Raw genomic sequence first — 24,108 nt, 5'->3', positions numbered from 1 at the left:
GGGGTTATATCCTTCCTGTTTGGCCCTGTCCGGGGGTTTCTTCGGATGGGGCCACAGTGTCTCCGGACCGCTCCTGTCTCAGCCTCCAGTATTTATGCTGCAGTAGTTTATGTGTCGGGGGGCTGGGGTTAGTTGGTTATACCTGGAGTACTTCTCCTGTCTTATCCAGTGTCCTGTGTGAATTTAAGTATGCTCTCTCTAATTCTCTCGTTCTCTCTTTCTCTCTGAGAACCTGAGCCCTAGGACCATACGTCAGGACTACCGGGCATGATGACACCTTGCTGCCCCCAGTCCGCCTGGCCTTGCTGCTATTCCAGTTTCAACTGTTCTGCCTGCGGCTACGAAACCCCTACCTGTCCCAGACCTGCTGTTTTCAACTCTAAATGATCGGCTATGAAAAGCCAACTGAGAGACCTGAGCCCTAGGACCATACGTCGGGACTACCGGCCGTAGTGACTCCTTGCTGTCCCCAGTCCACCTGGCCTTGCTGCTATTCCAGTTTAAACTGTTCTGCCTGCGGTTATGGAACCCCTACCTGTCCCAGACCTGCTGTTTTAAACTCTAATGATCGGCTATGAAAAGCCAACTGAGATTTATTCCTGATTATTATTTGACCATGCTTGTCACTTATGAACATTTTTGAACATCTTGGCATGGTTCTGTTATAACCTCCACCCGGCACAGCCAGAAGAGGACTGGCCACCCCTCATAGCCTGGTTCCTCTCTAGGTTTCTTCCTAGGTTTTGCCTTTCTAGGGAGTTTTTCCTAGCCACCGTGCTTCTACACCTGCATTACTAGCTGTTTGGGGTTTTAGGCTGGGTTTCTGTACAGCACTTGAGATATTAGCTGATGTAAGAAGGGCTATATAAAATAAAATTGATTGATTGATATATGAAAAAACAACGTTCATCCACAGAACAGAAAAAATATCAAATTCACGGCAGATACTGCTAATTGTAGACAAACTAAAGTTGCAAGTGTGCAATTTGTGTTGTATCAAATGAAGCTCCGTTGTCTATGCAGGCACTACATCCACATTTGCATATCAGTGGCTTTTTCAGTTACTTAGATATTCATAGCCCTTATATCCCAAATCCCTGTAAGAAACCTAGAACGGTCTCTCACCATTGTAAGCGAGGAGAGAGACTGTGCCTCTCTCCACACGTTTTGTAATGGAGTTAAAATGCTCTTAGTGGCTACAATCAGATTTTGCAAATGTGGATTTAGGTAGGGCATAAAAGACAGTTTGGAGGACCTGGTTGTGTGTTCCACTCAAAATGGTAGAAAGGTTTTAGCATTCAGAGGATGAGGGGTTCCCCAAGGCTCTGTGTGGTTAACTGATTGGTTGGTTGTAGTAGTGGTTGTTGTACCAGACTCCAGTTGTGTGGCTAGGAGCACGGGTGGACCACGCTGTTCTCCTGTCGGTCGGTTCCCCAGGTGGTGGGGAGGTCTGCGGACAGGCTGAGGGATGAGGTCTTGATGGTCAGGCAGGACAAACTGCTGCTGGCCGCACTGCCGTCCAGCAGGACACCACTGGAACCGTTACAGCCCTCACTGCAGGGAATGAACGGGCAGAGAGCGAGAGAGAAAGAAACAGAAAACATTATCAGCCAAACATTTTGTATTATTGTACAAGTGACAATTCTTCATTCTCCCTGAATTACATAATGACTTGTTATTTAAGCCATTGACATTGAGAACAGTGCAAGTAGCATCTCACTGGTGGTACCGATAGTGAACCCATCACTTCGGTAATCTCGGCACCCAGCACCAAATCTTGGCCGTGTTTTGTTGATCACAAGAGACCATCATTGCAGTTATCTAGCCCAAAGAAGGCTTTGGTGAAACGCAGGTCGCACTTATTTGCAAGCGTTCTTTCTATTGTTTTTACAGGTCCTTTGTGCAACCATCTATACTGAACAAAAATATCAACGCAACATGCAACAATTTCAACGATTTTACTGAGTTACAGTTCATATAAGGAAATCACCCAATCACCCACTGGGGAGCCAGGCCCAGCCAATCAGAATTCGATTTTCCTCACAAAAGGGCTTTATTACAGACAGAAATACTCCTCCGTCTCATCAGCTGTCTGGGTGGCTGGTCTCAGACGATCCCGCAGGTAAAGAAGCCGGATGTGGAGGTCCTTGGCTGGCGTGGTTACACGTGGTCTGCGGTTCGGAGGCCGGTTGGACATACTGCCAAATTCTCTAAAACAATGTTGGAGGCGGCTTATGGTAGATTCAATTCCCTGGCAACAGCTCTGGTGGACATTCCTGCAGTCAGCATGCCAATTGCGCGTTCCCTCAAAACTTGAGACATCTGTGGCATTGTGTTGTGTGACAAAACTGCACATTTTAGAGTGGACTTTTACTGTCCCCAGCACAAGGGGACAATGATCATGCTGTTTAATCAACCTCTTGATGTGCCACACCTGTCAGGTGGATGCATTATCTTGGCAAAGGAGAAATACTCACTAACAGAGAGGTAAATAAGCTTTTTGTGCGTATGGAACATTTCTGGGATCTTTTATTTCAGCTCATGAAACATGGGACCAACACTTTACATGTTGCGTTTATATTTTTATTCAGTATACGTTATAGCATCAAATGGCAGTAGTTTGTAATTTTCTAAAACCCATTTCAAACCAATTTGATATCTTATCTTAGATATTTTCTAGGTGTTTTTAACCTCCTAACCTAACATATGGAATTGTTTTAAGAAGGTCACACAAAGGATCATTTAGCTATTTGATTTTGAATTTAAAGATCAATTGAAGTATTAACATTGCAACATTGAATTTGGTCTTACTGCTATTAGCCCATATCGCATTAAATAACAGCTTCACTACATGGAACTGATAGTCCCCCCCAAAAAATCAAAAGGAAGTGTGTTCTGAAGTGTCTGTCCTATATCTGAGTGATATAAGAAAGATCAGGAAACTACAGTTGAAGTCGGAAGTTTACATACACCTTAGCCAAATACATTTAAACTAAATTTTTCACAATTACTGACATTTAATCCTAGTAAAAATTCCCTGTCTTAGGTCAGTTAGGATCACCACTTTATTTGAAGAATGTGAAACGTCAGAATAATAGTAGAGAGAATGATTTATTTCAACTTTTATTTCTTTCATCACATTCCCAGTGGGTCAGAAGTTTACATACACTCAATTACTATTTGGTAGCATTGCCTTTAAATTGTTTAACTTGGGTCAAATGTTTTGGGTAGCCTTCCACAAGCTTCCCACAATAAGTTGGGTGAATTTTGGCCCATTCCTCCTGACAGAGCTGGTGTAACTGAGTCAGGTTTGTAGGCCTCCTTGCTCGCACATGGTTTTTTAGTTCTGCCCACACATTTTCTATAGGATTGAGGTCAGGGCTTTGTGATGGCCACTCCAATACCTTGACTTTGTTGTCCTTAAGCCATTTTGCCACAACTTTGGAAGTATGCTTGGGGTCATTGTCCATTTGGAAGACCCATTTGCGACCAAACTTTAACTTCCTGACTGATGTCTTGAGATGTTGCTTCAATATATCCACATAATTTTCCTTCCTCATGATGCCATCTATTTTGTGAAGTGCACCAGTCCCTCTTGCAGCAAAGCACCCCCACAGCATGATGCTGCTACCCCCGTGCTTCACGGTTGGGATGGTGTTCTTCGGCTTGCTAGCAACCCCCTTTTTCCTCCCAACATAACGATGGTCATTATGGCCAAACAGTTCTATTTTTGTTTCATCAGACCAGAGGACATTTCTCCAAAAAGTACGATCTTTGTCCCCATGTGCAGTTGCAAACCGTAGTCTGGCTTTTTGATGGCGGTTTTGGAGCAGTGGCTTCTTCCTTGCTGAGCGGCCTTTCAGGTTATGTCGATATAGGACTCGTTTTACTGTGGATATAGATACTTTTGTACCTGTTTCCTCCAGCATCTTCACAAGGTCCTTTGCTGTTCTGGGATTGATTTGCACTTTTCGCACCAAAGTACGTTCATCTCTAGGAGACAGAACGCGTCTCCTTCCTGAGCGGTATGACGGCTGCGTGGTCCCATGGTGTTTATACTTGCGTACTATTGTTTGTACAGATGAACGTGATACCTTCAGGCGTTTGGAAATTGCTCCCAAGGATGAACCAGACTTGGCTGATTTCTTTAGATTTTCCCATGATGTCAAGCAAAGAGGCACTGAGTTTGAAGATAGGCCTTGAAATACATCCACAGGTACACCTCCAATTTACTCAAATTATGTCAATTAGCCTATCAGAAGCTTCTAAAGCCATGACATCATTTACTATAATTTTCCAAGTTGTTTAAAGGCACAGTCAACTTAGTGTATGTAAACTTCTGACCCACTGGAATTGTGGTACAGTGAATTATAAGTGAAATAATCTGTCTGTAAACAATTGTTGGAAAAATTACTTGTGTCATGCACAAAGTAGATGTCCTAACCGACTTGCCAAAACTATAGTTTGTTAACAAGAAATTTGTGGACTGGTTGAAAAACAAGTTTTAATGACTCCAACCTAAGTGTATGTAAACTTCCGACTTCAACTGTATGTATTTAACCCCTTACTTTTGGCACTAAACTATCTCCATATATACTTCCATTCATTTTTGGTACCAGGGACCTTCAGACGAGTTTTGTGAAGCTTGTGGGAGTCCTAGAGCAAAACAACCGACATGTCCTGTACGTGTTCGTGAGAGACTCACTTTTCCACAGATTGGTCATAATAGTTTGTAGGCCAAACAGTTCGGATGCTACAGACGTTTTTGTGAGAAGACCGATTTTTGGGATGTCTCATGGTCTGACAGACACAGCTCTACCTCTGCCACCTTTCACTGCAGTTGCGAAAGTGAGACATCGGCGGATGCGATGGATTGAGACGCAGCCAATGCAAAAAAGCTTAAACTGACGGATTTGGATGGGGGAATTTTTTTTATTATGCTCATTCGATTTCCGTGGGGCCGCGGAAATCGACTCTACGGGGTGAAGGGAGAATTATGGGGCAAACTTAACGGTTTCTTATGGCACAGCAGTTGAAATAAACTACTACTAGTCTCGCAATGTGCTGTTTACCTGAGAACCAACGAGTGCTCCTCTCTCTGCATTTTGTTCTCAGCCTGCCCATTCTCAGTGGGCTTCAGCTTGTACGCCCCGCTCCCATCATGAGATACATGGTTCTCCTGCAAGGGGACAATGGCACCACTGTCAGTTCACCACAATAGTGACTGGGAGACTGAAAGCTTGTACGTTTTGGAGTCTATATCAATATTGTCTTGGTAGAAATGCTTTCAGGCTGCACCCGTTGGGGCTCGCTTGTATTTCACGCTTTCATGTCTTATAAGTGGGATAGCAGTAGGTGACATTAGCCCAGGGCTACTTCGGCCCCGCTCCTGTTCGCAAAGCCTTTTTAGAGATGAAAGCAGGTTGTGTGTCTCTCCCTCTCCTGCTTCTGTCTGTCACTCTTTTTATCTCTATGCCCCCCCCCCTCCCCTCCCCTCTCTCACCAGGGCTATCTGGCGGGTCCTCTTGCCGATCTCCCTCTCCACATGGTGGAGCTCCAGGCTCAGCTGTTGGCTGGAGACGCTCCCCGACGACCACTCCCCCGGGCTGGGCTGGGCTGCCTGGGCAGTCTGCTTGTTGATCTGCTGATTGACCTGCTGGAGCTCCATCGTCAGCTGCTCCCTCTCCTGGAATGGCCTTTCACTGAGGTGGGCCTGAGGGGGCTGGGTGTACGGGGCACCACCCCATCCTGCACCGTTCCCATAGGGGTAGTCCGCTGTGGTGGACAACAAGAGCAGGTCAGACTTTGCCGAAATGCAGTAAACAGAGCAAAATCCCAAAAGGTGTGTATGTGTTCTCCCTGTACCTGTTGCAGCGGTGTGTTTGTGTCTGTTGGTCCCCTGTGGGGGGGTCATGGCCTGCCCTGGCCCGGCCATCTGGTAGCCCGTCTTGGGGGTGCGGGAGATCACCCCGAATCGCGAAACAGTGGGCAGGGAGCCGAAAGGTATGATAGGGTCGTCGTCTCTGGCCTCGGCCGACCTGCGCTGGCCCTCCACACCTTTCCCCTCAGCATTCTACAACACCCAGAGAGACCACAAACAGTGGAATGAGTTATTATGGTAACATTATAAGATGTTGCATAGAGAAAGTACAGACCCACACCAATGAAAATGGAAAAACTGTCGTTGAAAGATTTTTGTGAGCTTAACAGTGTTCTGAATAAATCACAGCACTTTAATCAGTCAACAAGGACAACCAATAGAATACTAAACGCAAGATAACCATTTGTCAAACAAGAAAAATGTAAACAGACATGGCCCTATTATAAGAGATGAGCTTTGGAAAATGTTTTGAGCCTCGTTGAGCCTTAGATATTCAGATTTGGAACTTTAAAAAAAGTGGTCAAGCTTTACACCAAACAAACAGAACATGGAATGAGATTAGATATTGATTGATGAGACTCACCATCCTCTCCATGCTGTCTTTAGACTTCCCCTCCTTGCTGCCAATGTAGGAGCCAATGGTGTCACATGACCAAGGAGAGTACTGGCTAGCGTAGTCTGGCTCACGATACTTTGCAAACGTTTGGGAGTTCTCCATGTACTGCTGTTGCTGACACACATAAAGACACACATTAGTATTAGCAAACTATTCCTTTAAGTAACTAACTGCTGTGGCAGCACCTGGGGCGAGGTGCCACTGCATATCACCATAGACACACCAGACGAGTGTAGCCTCTTACCTCCTGTGTGTAGTTGGACTCGTAGGTGTGTGGCAGCGTGGGCGAGGGGGCGAAGGGTGGGGGAGTGACCTGCTTCCTGTCCTCCAACTGGGCCATGATCTCCTGGCGTCGGCGGTGCAGGTAGTCCAAAGTGGGAGTGGGCTGGGGCCGACTGTAATCCTCCTGTACAAAAGGACATGCGAACACCTTTACTGTAGTACACTTTTGCAGCGATGGAAATACATTTTTTGCAGTGGATTTATCCTGGACACTATTATGATACATTCTTGAAACTCCGATATGTAAAATATATATATATTTTTGTTTTGCATGCAAGACTGTATGCTAAATGGCATATCTTATGATAATTGGCTGAGTAATGTCATTACTCAATCTGGATAATGCTGATGACTAAACTACTAAGAAGTAATTGCATAGGTGTTTAGAGTTATGGATATTGTGATTTATAAGAGCCTAGTACTGCAGACGTGCTTACCCTTGTGGCGTAGGGCCTCATGTGGCCGGGGTGGGGGCCAGGGGGGTGGTAACCCTCGGGAGGGTATCTTTCTCTGGAGGCCTCGTCCGCAGGCATAGAGGAGGGTTCCTCGCGGTGGGGATAGGTTTGTGGCGGGGGGTAGGAGGGGTGTCGACGGCCGTCGTAATGAGGGGGAGGTGGGTACCCATGGGGGTTGGCGTTGGAGAAGTGGGGACCCGAGGGCTGGGGGGGAGGGGGACAGTCACGCTCCTGTGGGTAGGTACCGGGGTAGGAGGACTCCGGGTAGGTGGGCATGGCCGGGTCGTTAGGGGGAGGGAGGTTTGGGACGTAGCGGGGCTGGGGAAGGTACTGGGAGGACTGGTAAGGGTAGGGGGGGTTACCTGAGAGGACACAGAAGAACATGGCAACATGATTGGTATTAGATAAGCACAATAGAACTACATTGGGAGATTGACAAGTCTAATTGCTCCCAGAGAGAAACAGTTCCTTTCATCAGTTGATGCGTCATAAGCTTGAGATACATAGATGTATACAAAAAAAAGGAAATCATAGGAAAAAGAGTGGTCTGTTCTGCCTTACCTGGGGGGTACTGGGAGGACTCGTACTGCAGGGCTGATGGCGGTGCCCTGGGCTCGGGGGGGCAGAAATGTTCACCCTGCTGTGAGGGGTACATGGGGGGCCCCCTGGGCACCTGCTTGTGCATGGCCAGGTGGTCCACTGCCATCCTGGGGTGGGCCATGGACCGATTGGGCACAGGGTCCAGTCTGGGAAAGACAAGAGGATATCAGTGTGTGTGTGTGAGTGTGTGTGTGTAACAGACGCTGTGTGTGTGTCCATCTACTCACAAGTCAGGGGGCGAGCCGGGTGCACTGTGGCTTCCCTGGGACTGGGGCTTCCGCATAATGGCCTCGTAGGAGGGGTCGGCACCGCGGGAGATGAGCTGGGGCATGGCGGAGCCTGTGACTGACGCCACCATGCCATTGGTCAGGCCCTTGTGGGCCAGCCCCTCCAGCATCCCCACCTCCTCGGGCAATAGGCCCACCTCGTTGAGCTGCGTCAGGGATAGGCTGAGGGGCCGGCGGGCAGCCAGACGCTTGTTCATCTTACGATACCTTCAGAAAGACGTGGTTAGTGAAAGAGGTGGACCTGTGTCTGGCCTAATGATAGTTGCCACACTGTCAGTGCTGAGCTGTGCAATGAACAGTAACTTTCCGCCAAACGTGCTATTGACATCAACACATAATTTACTATTAAGTAAAGTTGGGATTCTGCCCAATGATCCCCCATTGGGAGTGGCTCACGGTGGAATACTCACTTCTCTAGCTCGTCCTGAGAGTGGGCGAAGGTGCAGCTGGCTCCTCGAGGACAGCCCCCCTTCTGCTTCATGTCCCGACACATGTACGTCTTGTATTTACTGTGCTGGGGAGGCTGGGGAGGGGACACCACAAGGGCATGGTAATAATGGAAAAGACAAAATATGTTATTACTGTTAAGATCACTAACCCGCAGACAATCATAGACTGCTATTGTTAGCTTTAACAAGTATCATTCAAGATTCAAACAATGGTTGTGAGCATTAGGCACCAAACAGAAGAAAACTGACTGAAACAGGAAGGGACTACCTTTGTTCGTTTTATGTTACAAAACATATTCTGTTGCGTGCCCTAATGAACACGACCCTGGTATTATCTATTATTTCAGCCCTATTCTACTGATATGCTTTGGGGGATTGAGTATCTAGATTCAGACCTGTTGCGGGTCGCTCCCCTTCTTGCTGTGGTTCTGGATGAAGTCCACCAGGCCATGCACCACCGTTTTCACCGCCACCAAGCCCGTGTCCAGCAGCTCCCACGTGGGGGGAGGGGAGTCTAAGATGGAGGACAAGACGGGGTATTTTTTGGGTCAAATGCATTATACCTGGAAGAGCACTGGGGACACGGTCTAATAGGCCCTGTGAAAGTAATGACGACTTGCTTGCACGGCACAGTGTCGCTTACATTTTAAAACGCATACAATTTGGATTCCTGTTACATAACTTAGCTCATACTTTTAAAGTGAGCGTGTCGAGGGCTTTTCGCACTGCCGAGCCAAGCCAAACAAAGCTGTACTGAGCGGACAATGTCAAAATCAAATATTCGGGCCGGCACAGTTTGGTTCAGGTTGGCACGATAGTTTGAAAAGGGTATTGGTGTACTGTGAATGGACCAACCTGGGCTGGGGTCGATATTGGCAAGCAGCTCCAGGTGTGGTCGCAGACGGTTCAGGTTGGCCGGGTCGCCTGTCCTCTGCAGGGCAATGGTCAGCTCCTGAACGCTCTGAGCAAACGACGCTGGCGTCTGCAACTGATACACACACAAAGTCCCTGTTCAAATACACAGTAACAACACTACGGCTAAGCCAATATTTGTTTTAAATAAAAATAAAAACACACACACACACACACACACACACACACCTTGTCGATGATGGACTGCATGTGGGACTTGTGCGACTGGTCCCCATAGAGCAGAGAGGACCACTGGTCAGGGGCGATGCGGAGGCCACCCTCCATGGCGATCTGGACAATCTGGGAGTCATGTTCGCGCCGCAGCGCCTCGTATGTCCGGAACTCCTCCTTCAGCTGCATCAGGGACGAGTCCTCATCACGCTTGGTCACCTGAAGACACAGGGTAACAGACAGGACATAACATCAGGGTTGTGTTCATTAGGCACCAATATGAAGAAAATGCACTGAAAGGGGACTATTTTCGTTTTCTGCTGCAACATTTATTAAAACGCTTTCAGTTGCATGCCCTAAAGCATTAGGCCCTGTAGAGGAGCTGCACCAAGTGGCCTATGCTAGTCTTAGAACCGTGTATGGGTGTATGTTTGTAGGTCGAGTCAGACCTACCTTAAAGCAGGAGGCCCTGTAGAGGAGCTGCACCACGTGGCCTATGCTGGTCTTGGAGGCCTGGGGGAAGCGTGGCTCTAACCTTTGAACCACAAACAGCACCAAGACCTTCCTGGACAGAGCGGAGCCATCCTCTAGAGCCAGCAGCACTAGCTTCAGAGCCTCCTCCTGCATCGCTACAACAACACAACACATGCTTACTATTTTCACATGCTTACTATAGCATTCATTTTCTCAGTCGTTCAGGCCGGATGCAATTGAAACATTGGTGCATTGTCATTTAGGCCCAGTGTTATGTGTGTGTGTGTGTATATATTGTGTATATGTATGAGTGAGGGGCTTGCTCGCCATTTCGCCCGCCTGTGCTTGCGTCTGTTTGTATGCGTGTTACCTGGGCCGAGAAACTGGCAGCCCCTTGCCCTGACTGCAGCCCACAGGTTGGAGGAGAGCTGCTGGGGGTTCTGGTGCTGCAGAATGAGCTCAGTGACAGTGCGCTCTCCCAGGGACCTGGCCGCCCGTGTGGCCCTGACCCGGCCCTCCTCCTCCACCAGCTGACAGTGCACCAGGGTCACCAGCTTCCTCTGCATGGGCCGACTCAGAGAGCTTTGTGCACTGCTGGTGCTCAACCCTACACCTGGAGAGAGAAGAAGAGGGGTGGAGTGTTAGAGAAAGGATGGGGTTGTATCCATAGCAACATACAACCAGTGCCAACAGTAAGGGAGGAATTGTGGAACAGTAAAATACATGAGCATCAAAGTAAATGGATAAGGATGACAGGAAAATGTGAGGCTGTGAGGAGGGGGAGAGAGAAGATGCACCATTCAATAAACTCTAATTTGCTCTAGTTTTGCATATCTTTGATACCGAATGCTATCAGATCTTCAACCAAAACCTAATATTAGATAAAGGGAACAAATAACAACAATGACATACTTATTTTATTTATTTCAAAACAAAGTTATGCAACACCAAATTCCCCTGTGTGAAAAAGTAATTGCCCCCTTACACTCAATAACTGGTTGTGCCACCTTTAGCTGCAATGACTCCAACCAAATGCTTCCTGTAATTGTTGATCAGGCTCTAACGTCTCTTCCATGCAGAACTGCTTTAACTCAGCGACATTTGTAGGTTTTCAAGCATGAACTGCTCGTTTCAAGTCCTGCCACAACATCTCAATTGGGATTAGGTCTGGACTTTGACTAGGCAGTTCTGCATGCAAGAGTGGGCCATCATTTCTCCACAGCGATGTGAGAGACTGATCAACAACTACAGGAAGCATTTGGTTGCAGTCATTGTAGCTAAAGGTGGCACAACCAGTTATTGAGTGTAAGGGGGCAATTACTTTTTCCACACTGGGGAATTGGGTGTTGCATAACTTCATTAATTAAATTAAATAAGTATCAATTTTTTTTATTTGTAAACTCAGGTTCCCTTTATCTAATGTTAGGTTTTGGTTGAAGATCTGAAAGGAGGCAAATACTTCTTCACGGCGCTGTGCACTAGAATAGAATGTGGATTGTCATGAGTGGATACAAAGGGAGAGTGAGTGAAACTGATGCTATTTAATATGATATGTTGAGAAATTAATGCGGGGTGAATAGAGGCTTTTCCCATAATTAATGAGCCATGGTTGTGACTGTGAGCAGGATAAGGTGGTGTCTGACTGACCTCTGCTGTTGCTCAGGGGTTTCAGGTACAGAGCCAGCTCCTCCACACAATCACTGGCTTCCTCATAGTGGGCTATGTCCTCTGGCCCCGTCAGCAAGGTGGTAGGCTGCCGTTTGGGCACCTGGGGAGAGAAAACAGACACACCATGGTCACAACACACACGTTTAAATACAGTTTCCATTTCCATTGTGTGTGTATGTGTGTGTGTGTGTGTGTGTGTGTGTGAGCGAGACACTGCATATAAACAGCCTGAATTTAAATCAGGAACCAAAAAATGTATATGTTATATTAATATTTTGATTAATAAAAGGTTAAAGTGTACAACCATTTACATGTGTGTATCCTAGTAGGCATCTGATCAACCACTTGGTAGATGCAAGGTGGAGCATGTCTTGTCACAGGGCAAACCACACCAGTAATGGTGGGGCAGGGGTGAGATGTGATGGGAAAAAAATCAAAATGGAGGATAGATGGTGTGATGGGGCCAAATGCTCCTTCAGACCATTAAACAATCCGGAAGAGAAGCAGTATCCTGCACACTGCCTCCACAAACATCTGACACATGATCGAAAGAACCGTCTCTTGCAACTTCACACACACAAGTGCAAATTAGTTAGTTACTAAAGTAGTGGAAATTACTAAAGTAGTGGAAACCTGCTATTAGCGGGATGCTAAAGCAGTGGAGCTAGTGAGCTAACTGCAGCTTACTGATGACAAACATCGCTGCTAACTGAGGTAACGTCACTCGGTTAAGTGAAGCAGAAGTTAGCAGAATTCCTGTAAATAGAAAAGATGCCACTCAATGCCCCGTGGTGGAGTGGTAAACCACTCCAACAAGTTGAGAGCTAAGTTTTCTGAAGAAAGTTCATAAGCAAATTCTAAACTCGTGAAGAGGAGTTGAATGAGGAGAACAAGAGAGAACTAACAAACTTTGGGACTTTAAAGGACTGCTCAGGGATTCGTGCCCTCTTCTAGGTTTCGGGTTGGGCAAGGGACAAAGGCGGGGTGCATTGTAGTTCACTGTTTCCTGTCGTCCTCGGCTTGACTTGAATTAAAAAGAGGGGATAGGGTTGTGTGAGCATTGCGGATGCTATATAGATATGCGGGGCTCACGCCTACAAAGTTCTGATTGGCCTGTTAGGACTGATTGAATTAGGTTTCAGCGAATAGGACACGAGGGGCGTATCCCATAGTGAGATGTCGAACCAAGTCGACTGAAAGAGAACTAAATGATTATTTTGTACGTGTCATGAGAACACATAAACGTGAAAGCTACGCGCATGCACACACACTAACCCAGACACACACGCTAAAAAGTATTAGCCCTTTAACTAAAACAAATACACAGGCAGTCTTACACCCTCAGTGGTAAACTGGAAAAAGTTGTACCGCCTTCCCTTTTCAACGCAAGTTTTGCCTTTAGAATGGGAATGTGTGTATGAATGAAACTGCACTAGTTTGCAGAGAAACTGAAAGCAAACCTCTGAGCTCCGGTTCGAAGGCTGTTTGTTTGGGGTACAATTACTTTTCAAAAAGAGATGTAGCTAAAAAACTTAACCTCTGGTAAAAGGGTGTGCCACCGTGGTTTATAAATCAACCACCATGCCAGCTGGCCTCACTTCCTCATCGGTTTATAATAGTTCCCATGGGGGGTTTAAGGGAAGTGCTGGTTTGCCCTGTGTTGAAGGCATACCATCTCCATGTGACAAGGTATTATACCGTGTTATTATGGCCCAAATAGCTTTGGCAGAGGTACTACGTGACAGATGTATTGTAACACAGAAAACACTGCCAACTCCTTGCCTTTGCTACTCTCCACAGTGCTTTGGAACCACAGCAGTCCAGATCCTGCTCTTTGTAGTCATGGCCTACTAAAAGTAGGCCTACACTATTTGTGTACACTTTAACAGATATCTATAAATAGAAGTGGGGCTTTTGGATTTGAAATGGGAGCAGCTACAGGCGCAGCCAGAAACTGCGGCTGGTTAAGGGTTTTCTGGAATTATGATCTAGAACTTTCCTGTAGCTGGGAGCGCTTGGTCGTGGAGGGCGGGATGACGTACGTGTGTGTGTGTGTGTGTGTGTCAGAGTTCCTCCTCCTAGGCAAAGCCAATGACTCAGCAAACACTGACACTCATTTGCTCCCTCGGCATGGCTCCTCTTACAGCTGCCAAACATCAGAGGTCTGATGTATTGACGGGAAGGAGGGAGAGAGGGAAAGGGTGGGTGTTTGCCACATTGGCAAGTCCCGAGAAATGACCATCATAAGTAGCCTACCAAATTTTCTAACGGACAGTTGCTAACGGGCTGATACTCAGCGCTCTATTGTCTCTCTTATCACTCTGACATCAATGCAAATGCACAACATTTCTAATGGCTATGCAATTGTGTGATAAAAGAGCGTTTTGATGGACTATATTAAAAAGAGGATCCCAGCAGCTTTCTATAGGCTATGCCTACTATATTTATTTTCAAACTTGCCTAATACTAAGCACAATGCTTCACTTTACAACTGGAGTAGCCCATCTGGCTGGAATGAAAATGAACCGCGTGAAAAGCGTTCTCCATTCACTATTCAAGTGCATACGGATGACGTCTTTTTTCCCCCTGCCCCTGTTCTGACAGGTGCACGATAATGGCCCATTCTAAATCAAAACTAATTTCACACATAATATTTAGTATATTTTATTGACAAGATTAAATTGAGAATAGTCTGATTGGTGAGAATATTATCAATGATGTGTACAGTCTAAGGTAAGAAACAGCGCATGCTGTTCAAATCATAGTTGAATTCATCACGTAGCCTAGCCCATACGCCTAGATGTTTTTATAAGGTAAAACTAAAGTGGCCAAATAACTCTAAGCATAGCCTATAGGCCTAGAAACTCTGGAACAGGGTTGGAGAGCCCATAGCCTAGTGAAACGTGTTCTTATAACGCCCAGTCATTATGCAATCGCATGTGAAAACAGTTTTGACTAGCCACATTTTAAAAGAGTATCCCAGCTTTCTCGTGCAGCTATTTATTGCTCAATTCTTAAATTTAAGCACAAACTGGTGTAGTCTACCTGGCATATTAAAAACATAACCGCACGTAACCTCTATTTGCTATTCGAGAGCAGGCTACAGATGATGTTTTTTTTATGGGCCATTCTAAATAAAAAACTATTCCACACATACAGTGGGGGGAAAAAGTATTTAGTCAGCCACCAATTGTGCAAGTTCTCCCACTTAAAAAGATGAGAGGTCTGTAATTTTCATCATAGGTACACGTCAACTATGACAGACAACATGAGAAGAAAAAATCCAGAAAATCACATTGTAGGATTTTTAATGAAATTATTAGCAAATTATGGTGGAAAATAAGTATTTGGTCAATAACAAAAGTTTCTCAATACTTTGTTATATACCCTTTGTTGGCAATGACACAGGTCAAACGTTTTCTGTAAGTCTTCACAAGGTTTTCACACACTGTTGCTGGTATTTTGGCCCATTCCTCCATGCATACCTCCTCTAGAGCAGTGATGTTTTGGGGCTGTCGCTGGGCAACACGGACTTTCAACTCCCTCCAAAGATTTTCTATGGGGTTGAGATCTGGAGACTGGCTAGGCCACTCCAGGACCTTGAAATGCTTCTTACGAAGCCACTCCTTCGTTGCCCGGGCGGTGTGTTTGGGATCATTGTCATGCTGAAAGACCCAGCCACGTTTCATCTTCAATGCCCTTGCTGATGGAAGGAGGTTTTCACTCAAAATATCACGATACATGGCCCCATTCATTCTTTCCTTTACACGGATCAGTCGTCCTGGTCCCTTTGCAGAAAAACAGCCCCAAAGCATGATGTTTCCACCCCCATGCTTCACAGTAGGTATGGTGTTCTTTGGATGCAACTCAGCATTCTTTGTCCTCCAAACACGACGAGTTGAGTTTTTACCAAAAAGTTCTATTTTGGTTTCATCTGACCATATGACATTCTCCCAATCCTCTTCTGGATCATCCAAATGCACTCTAGCAAACTTCAGACGGGCCTGGACATGTACTGGCTTAAGCAGGGGGACACGTCTGGCACTGCAGGATTTGAGTCCCTGGCGGCGTAGTGTGTTACTGATGGTAGGCTTTTTTACTTTGGTCCCAGCACTCTGCAGGTCATTCACTAGGTCCCCCCGTGTGGTTCTGGGATTTTTGCTCACCGTTCTTGAGATCATTTTGACCCCACGGGGTGAGATCTTGCGTGGAGCCCCAGATCGAGGGAGATTATCAGTGGTCTTGTATGTCTTCCATTTCCTAATAATTGCTCCCACAGTCGATTTCTTCAAACCAAGCTGCTTACCTATTGCAGATTCAGTCTTCCCAGCCTGGTGCAGGCCTACAATTTTGTTTCTGGTGTCCTTTGACAGCTCTTTGGTCTTGGCCATAGTGGAGTTTGGAGTGTGACTGTTTGAGGTTGTGGACAGGTGTCTTTTATACTGATAACAAGTTCAAACAGGTGCCATTAATACAGGTAACGGGTGGAGGACAGAGGAGCCTCTTAAAGAAGAAGTTACAGGTCTGTGAGAGCCAGAAATCTTGCTTGTTTGTAGGTGACCAAATACTTATTTTCCACCATCATTTGCAAATAAATTCATTAAAAATCCTACAATGTGAGTTTCTGGGAAAAAAAATCTCAATTTGTCTGTCATAGTTGACGTGTACCTATGATGAAAATTACAGGCCTCTCATCTTTTTAAGTGGGAGAACTTGCACAATTGGTGGCTGACTAAATACTTTTTTTCCCCACTGTATATTAGTAGGCTATATGATTAAATTAAGCACATATAATATTAAGAATATATTTTCAAGTGCTTGTCAAATTGTGAATGAGAGACCGATGAAGTGTGTGCAGCATGCACAAGAAACAGAGCAGAGCACATGCCTTTCATGCAACTTTTTTCAAATCATCATTAGTCGCATCATGCAGCCTTAGAATGTATTAGAAATCAAAACATAGAGCCTAAGGTTTGTATCACGACTAAAGTTGTATGAATAACTCTAAATTAAGCATATGGGAGGACCTGTTTCAAATTACCACTTTGTTAACCGCTCAACACAGAATAGCCGCATGTGCGCACTCCCTCGGAAATCGTTAGGGGAAAATATACTTTCTATTTCATTCAGCTATGTTCAATTGTATTCTTCTTACTATAAAATAAGATAAAATAATGCCACATGAATTATAAGCAAAGTCTGTTAAATGAACTAGTGTAGCCCATGGCCATTTTATGGCATAGCCAGATCAGGGCCTAACATAAGGATGACTCAGAATATGCTATTCTGTTCTTCTGAAATAGGCTACATTTTCTTTATATCATAATGTTTCTTTAGACCTGCCTAAAATAAATAATGGATTTATTGTGATGGTGAAGTCTATATTAAATGGATTAATTCGACTTTTTAGAATGTAGATGTTCCAAAGGTCTGCATCAGTGGCTTGTAGGCTATGCTTGGAAGCACTGAAATGCTAAACGTGTTTATGTTAATTAACAGTCAATTACCATGAGACCGGCAGCTTTTTGCATGACAATTACCAGCTGACACAATTTCGTGACCAAGAACCCGATGGTCACTCTGACAGAGCTCCAGAGTTCCTCTCTGGAGATAGGAGAACCTTCCAGAAGGACAACCATCTCTGCAGCACTCCACCAATCAGGCCTTTATGGTAGAGTGGCCAGACGGTAGCCACTCCTCAGTAAAAGGCCCATGACAGCCCGCTAGGAGTTTGCCAAAAGGCACCTAAAGGACTCTCAGACCATGAGAAACAAGATTCTCTGGTCTGATCAAACCAAGATTGAACTCTTTGGCCTGAATGCCAAGCGTCACATCTGGAGGAAACCTGGCACCATCCCTACGGTGAAGCATGGTGGTGGCAGCATCATGCTGTGGGATGTTTTTCAGCGGCAGGGACTGGGAGACCAGTCAGGATCGAGGGAAAGAGGAACGGAGCAAAGTACAGAGAGATCCTTGATGAAAACCTGCTCCAGAGCGCTCAGGACCTCAGACTGGGGCGAAGGTTCACCTTCCAGCAGGACAACAACCCTAAGCACACAGCCAAGACAACGCAGGAGTGGCTTCGGGACAAGTCTCTGAATGTCCTTGAGTGATCCAGCCAGACCCCGGACTTGAACCCGATTGAACATCTCTGGAGAGACCTGAAAATAGCTGTGGAGCGACGCTCCTGTTTTTGCTTTGTCATTATGGGGTATTGTGTGTAGATTGGTGAGGGGAAAAAACATTTTATCAATTTTAGAATAAGGCTGTAATGTAACAAAATGTGGAAAAGGTCAAGGGATCTGAATACTTTCCGAATGCACTGTAGCTCTCCCACAAGAAGACTCAAAATATGAACCCTTTAAGACTTAGGTACAACAGCCAGAATAAGACAAGTGAAAGTTATTTAGTCTGTAACTGTAATTGGAAAATCCCATTGACTGGCAGAATAAAATCTGGCCCAATCCAGAATCGGGTAAACTACTACTACACAAGACAAATGACAGACACCAAATTCCCAAAACAGATGTTTGGTTTGTCAGTCATCACCAGTCCATGTATGAGCAATACAAATAGAGTGCTGTTCCCACGCTACATAAACATAACCTGTAGTCACCTCACCATGTGATACACAAACTGTCATTAGGAGAATAGTGGAGAGAATAAGGGGAGTAATTGTCCAATGCGAATGTGGGGTACTGTCCCAACAGTAACAATATCCATAATCTTATGAATGTGAAATTGAGTGAGTACCTAGCCTAGCATCTCATCCGAGTAGTACCTACCTCTCACCTGATTAGTACCTGAGTAGCACCTACCTAGCCTAGCGTCTCACCTGATTAGTACCTGAGTAGCACCTACCTAGCCTAGCGTCTCACCTGATTAGAACCTGAGTAGCACCTACCTAGCCTAGCGTCTCACCTGATTAGTACCTGAGTAGCACCTACCTAGCCTAGCGTCTCACCTGATTAGTACCTGAGTAGCACCTACCAAGCCTAGCCCATGTCTCACCTGTCCTCCCACCAGCTGCAGTAGGGCAGTGTTGAGAGGCAGCAGCTCGATGTCGGTGGCGATGGCTGTCTGGTCAAAGGGGCAGGCCTTGCGGTGCAGCTTGTTCAGGCACATTTTGCAGACGGTGTGTCCACAGCCCAGGCTGATGGGCTTGCGGACACTCTCCTCAAACAACTGGGTGCAGATGGGACACAGCAGGAATTCCGTCCATTGCGGCGCTTGCACAGGCATTGTAACCCACAGAGGTCTCTAGGGGAAGCACTGTGGCTTCGACAAATGACTTCCCTTTCAAATAAAGGTCGATCCTTCAGTGTGTTGGTGCGTTGCCACGTAGGGTGTTTTATTTTCAAAACAAAGTGATGCAAAAGATCTGACAAATTCCACTGGAATCAAAACCTCTTCTGAACATCAATTTTCTTCTAAACGTTCAGACATCATGAACATTCAGTATGTGGTATGACCTGAAAGACAAAGAGAGAGAACAGTCAACTACATACACCAAACCCAAATGGCAAACAGATTAATCCTGTGGGAAGAAAATAACATCCACATTTGCTTAACTACCTAACTATGCTATGACCAGCTAAAAGCAGCAATGGTGCAGCAGATGTTCTGAATTTGATTTACTTGTCTGCCCTTTCAGTAAAGGACAAAACCAGCTGGACGTCAATGAGACTCCCCTGTTGTCTTCACTCTGTGGTCTGGGAGTGTTGGGGTATCCCCCAGCAGCAGTCGTGTTCACTAAATGCCAGTAGGCTGATGAGTTACTTACAGTGGCTATTTTAAGGCCCTTCCTGTGTCCAATAAAAAGCGCTCATCTGAAAACAGGAAGTTTGGGGCTTCAATTGGGAGACAGCTTCTTGTTGCTGTATACGAACAGGTTACCGTAACTGAATATCCAAATTTCAGCTGCAGAAGTGAAACCCTAGCCTAGATGTAATACTGAAATTGATGAGTGAGGAGTGGAAAGAAACATAATTGACTGTCTCACCACATAACAAAGCATGGAGTTTCACATTATTTGTCACAGCTCTTTATGTAATCACATCCCGAACTATGATTCACTTCATAAGCATGTCTGAGCCTGTAGACAAAACACATTTCTGCTGCTATGTTGCTGTGACCCATTAGCCCGTATCAACTCCCTTTTCTACTAGAATTGATTTGAACATCAAGAACAATATCTAGGATGCCAATACAAAAGTCTGCTGTGTAAACCTCTCTTATACAAGTAGTGCTCTCAAATGCATCGAAACAAGACACAGCCCAACCCCCCCCAAAAAAAGACTCACCGCAAGAAGTTATGGATAATATGAAGAAAATGCATCTGGTGCAACATGAGTGGAGAGACAGAGGCGAATCACTCGTTAGTTTGTTGATTATTTCCAATGTACGAGGTAGTCTACTCCATGATGCTGGTACTGGTTAGCTAGTCTGCAGATAGAAACACTATGCGCCCAGTGCTGCCACTTTCTCACCTGACATGTCACTACAATGAGGAAGAGGTTCTCAGTTGATTTATGCTCCCGCAAGCAAAAACAAACTCAACAAAATTTTAATACGAATTTGCCTAAAGCCCGCACTTATCCTTGTATCTGGTTAAAGATGGACATGTGTAACATTCAAATTATCTATTTTGTTTGCGTACGTGCCCGTGCCACCGCTGGCCCCGTCACTATGGCATAATTTGGTCTTGTGGCCAGTGTCAAAAAAGTCACAACCGATGTCACAGGCAGGTGTCTTCGACCTGAACGAGGATTTCACAGGATGAAAATAGCCAGAGGGGTGGACTCAGTGGGTGAGTTACCAATCAGAGTAGGGCTGTGGCGTAGGTAGCAACACAAGTGTTTCGTATGAAATAGGAGCAGGAAACACCCTCACAGTGGTGCTTTGGTGAGTGGCCCAGGATTTGAGAGTGTTTAGCCTAAGTGCTGGGAATTGGCTGTAACAGGTGACATGTGATGGAACAACAGGGGCATTTCCTCAGTCAGTGTCTGACAGAAGGTGGGAAAATACCCTCTTATAAATTCAACTATATACTAATCAACACCGAGAAGAGATACATATCCCTATGTGTTTCTGAGAAGGCTGATAGACATTGAGGTCACTGCCTGGGACGGCTCTGGTTCCACTAGAAATGCAGTAGCAGAAGGCCATCTGTCATTTCCTTTAATGCTTCTGGACAAAACAAAATGGTGTAATAGGTAGGCTGTCTGCACGTGATCTAACAACACAAGACCTAATAGATAGTGAATGTAGTGCAGCCTTGTCCATAAAATACAACTACTTGAAATAGGGCAATTGAGGGAACGGGGATACCAAGTCAGTTGTACAACTGAATGCATTCAACCGAAATGTGTCTTCTGCATTTAACCCAACCCCTCTGAACCCAACCCCTACATCTCCTGAGTGGCGCAGTGGTCTAAGACACTGCATCGCAGTGCTAGCTGTGCCACTAGAGATCCTGGTTCGAATCCAGGCTCTGTCGCAGCCGGCCGCGACCGGGAGACTCATGGGCGGTGCACAATTGGCCTAGCGTTGTCCAGGGTAGGGGAGGGAATGGCCGGCAGGGATGTAGCTTAGTTGATAGAGCATGGCGTTTGCAATGCCAGGGTTGTGGGTTCGATTCCCACGGGGGACCAGTATGAAAAAAAAAAATTTACCAAAAAAAATATATGTATTCACTAACTGTAAGTCGCTCTGGATAAGAGCGTCTGCTAAATGACTAAACTGTAATGTAAATGAATCAGAGAGGTGCGGGGGGCTGCCTTAATCGACGTCATCGGCGCCCGGGTGCATTTTTAATTTTTGGCATTGGAAACGTCGTTGATGTAAGATCAGGCACAATAGTTTGAATTACGTGGACCTCAAATCAGAGATTTGAGGTCTATGTTTTCGTCTTTCACCCTCATCACAGACTGATGCAAAACATCCAGCAGTGATTTCTAGCCTAGACAAAATACAGCCTATGTCTTATCTGACTCCTTCACCAAAGTGAGGTTACAATTACATGACTACATTTACACCCAACTCCCCCCTGACAGTCTGGCTGTGTAGGCCAGGCCCTTGTACTCACATCTAACTTACGCAATCGTGCATAATAATAATAATAATATGCTATTTAGCAGACGCTTTTATCCAAAGCGACTTACAGTCATGCGTGCATACATTTTTGTGTATGGGTGGTCCCGGGGATCGAACCCACTACCTTGGCGTTACAAGCGCCGTGCACTACCAGCTGAGCTACAGAGGACATATTCAAAATGCCATGTAAATCATGATGTGACACTGACAGATTAATGTTGACTAGCTATCCTAATTGCAGATCTCTTTATAGCGTTCCCTTTATAGCTAATTTCACTTAGACAGGCTACCGGTGTAGAACTTTGTGAGATGTTATCCGACTGACTGTATTCTATCGGTCCCCAATAAAGTCAAGAAAGGCCTAAATCATAGTTTGAACTGTGGCCACAGCATACATACAGTCATGATGAGGATGCAGATGCAAACACTCACAGAGAGCAAACAATTTTTTTTGCCATGATTCATAATAGCTAACACTCTAAGGAACTGCATATACAGTCTTACACAACCACTAGTCACAGGCCTATTAATTACCCTACACTAACCAATCAATTCAATCCAGACCAGTATCTTTGATGTACTTGACCATTTGATCATCAAAACCACCACGTTTACAGAATATGTAAAAAGCACTAAGTAACAAGTAGTTGATCATGTTTGTTTTGTTTCCCTGTTCACTCTGGTTACGCTGTTGGATACATGAAGCCAACATCAACCTGGAAACCCAGTTTGAATAGCATGGGCACTTCCTTTGTTTTCCACTTTAACAGCAGTATGACCAAATGTTGTTAAGCCTCTGGAAAGGTATTAGTTAAAAGCATTTAAACATAGCAAGCAAATATATCACTACGGTGCAATGGAAACAATGCAAGAGTAGTTAGCTAGCTACTAAGTTACTTCAAAGTAGGCTAGTTAACGTTAACTAGCTAGCTAAACGGTACCCACCGCAACATTTGGCAAAATCCCTGATATAACCTAGCTAGTTGACTAGTTATAACGGCGTGTCTAGCTAGCTACTGGTGATTTAGTTAGCTTTAGCAGAAATATTAGCTACAGAGATAGCTTGCTAAGGGTAGAAAGATAGCTTGTTACGGGTAGGTAGTAATGCAAATTAAGTGGACACATGTAAACGTTAGCTAGAATAGCTAGCTAGCTAACGTAGCTAAGTTCCGAGCAAGCTAGCGTTAACGACGTATTGACACCGCCAACTGGCCCTGTTAGGTAGCTAGCTAGTAATAAGAAAAAAAATGTATTTTTCTTTTATCTTTTTATCTACTGCATGCACCTAAGGTCATCAATAAACCATGAAAAATATCTAGCTAGATTGGACGGCTAGCCCGGTTAGTTCGCTAACGATAGCTTAGCTACTAGCATAGCTAGATGTAAATTTGCCGCAAAAATAAAAACATGTCGAACATAATCCTTAGCTAGCCAACGTTAGCTGTTTATAGCTAATGTAGCCCCACCGGCAGAATATACTTACACTTTCCAATAAAATGCCATCAACCGTCAGCTGTTTCTATGATAATTGTGTTGTATTTCCTCGGTGTAGCTGGAGCCTGGCAGTAATGAGCTAGCTAGTTACTAGCTTTTAGGTAGGCTGTGTGTGTCAGACAGCATACAGAACACTAAGGAAAGACGTGAGAGAAAAAAATAGTAACACATAGGCAGGTTACTATAATACAATTTCTCAAAGGAAAGGGTTGCTAATTTCCTTTACATCATTTTAAAATTAGCACATGCATATCACTTTTGTTGTACAATATATTGTGCTGGAAGGTGCACTGATTGGTTATTGAAATAGCCATTTATAGTCCATCCCAGCCTCCACAAAGCAGTCATATGTTGGCGTTAGACCGCACTGTTACGTGCTCAACGTTATAAAAATGTATCAAATACAATCATTGTACTGTTTAAAAAATATACAACAACCAATTGGAGAGAACGTGCTTTGTGCATAGGCCTACCCTGTTCACAAAAGTTGATGTTGACCATTTGCAGCACACACAGTTTTTTTGGAGTTACCAGTTGTTTTGAACGCACTGAAGTCGGAAGTCGGAGATTTCCGAGTTTCCAGTTCCGAGTTCCCAGTTGTTTTGATCGCGGCATTAGGTGTGGCCTTCAGTGCAGCTCGCCACCTCTTCTCAGACAAGGTTTCACAGTGTGAGAGAGGGTTGGAGGTCGGAAATGACGGCGAGTAGTGCGGACGAAATGGAGG

The 24,108-nt window shown here is 45.2% G+C and overlaps 1 protein-coding gene across 1 annotated transcript; it reads right to left on the bottom strand.

Annotated features, from left to right (window-relative positions):
- Positions 1-888: 888 nt before the first annotated feature.
- On the bottom strand, positions 889-23,907 carry LOC121532931 (roquin-1-like). Its single transcript, XM_045205781.1, has 19 exons — positions 23,858-23,907; positions 23,374-23,518; positions 18,807-19,267; positions 11,775-11,895; positions 10,498-10,740; positions 10,107-10,282; positions 9,672-9,872; positions 9,426-9,558; positions 8,966-9,084; positions 8,532-8,644; positions 8,062-8,328; positions 7,796-7,980; positions 7,217-7,596; positions 6,742-6,903; positions 6,465-6,611; positions 5,866-6,073; positions 5,504-5,775; positions 5,073-5,179; positions 889-1,554 (listed from the first exon to the last, which is right to left on the bottom strand). Exons 3-19 carry the CDS (start codon positions 19,035-19,037, stop codon positions 1,389-1,391), a joined length of 3,231 nt encoding a protein of 1,076 aa, XP_045061716.1. The 5' UTR covers positions 19,038-19,267; positions 23,374-23,518; positions 23,858-23,907; the 3' UTR covers positions 889-1,388.
- Positions 23,908-24,108: the final 201 nt, after the last annotated feature.

This window comes from Coregonus clupeaformis, chromosome 20 (genome assembly GCF_020615455.1).
Source record: "Coregonus clupeaformis isolate EN_2021a chromosome 20, ASM2061545v1, whole genome shotgun sequence".
In the NCBI taxonomy this organism is placed as follows: Eukaryota; Metazoa; Chordata; class Actinopteri; order Salmoniformes; family Salmonidae; genus Coregonus; species Coregonus clupeaformis.
Note: the sequence above shows the minus strand (reverse complement) of the source record. Positions and strands in the feature narration are given on the sequence as shown.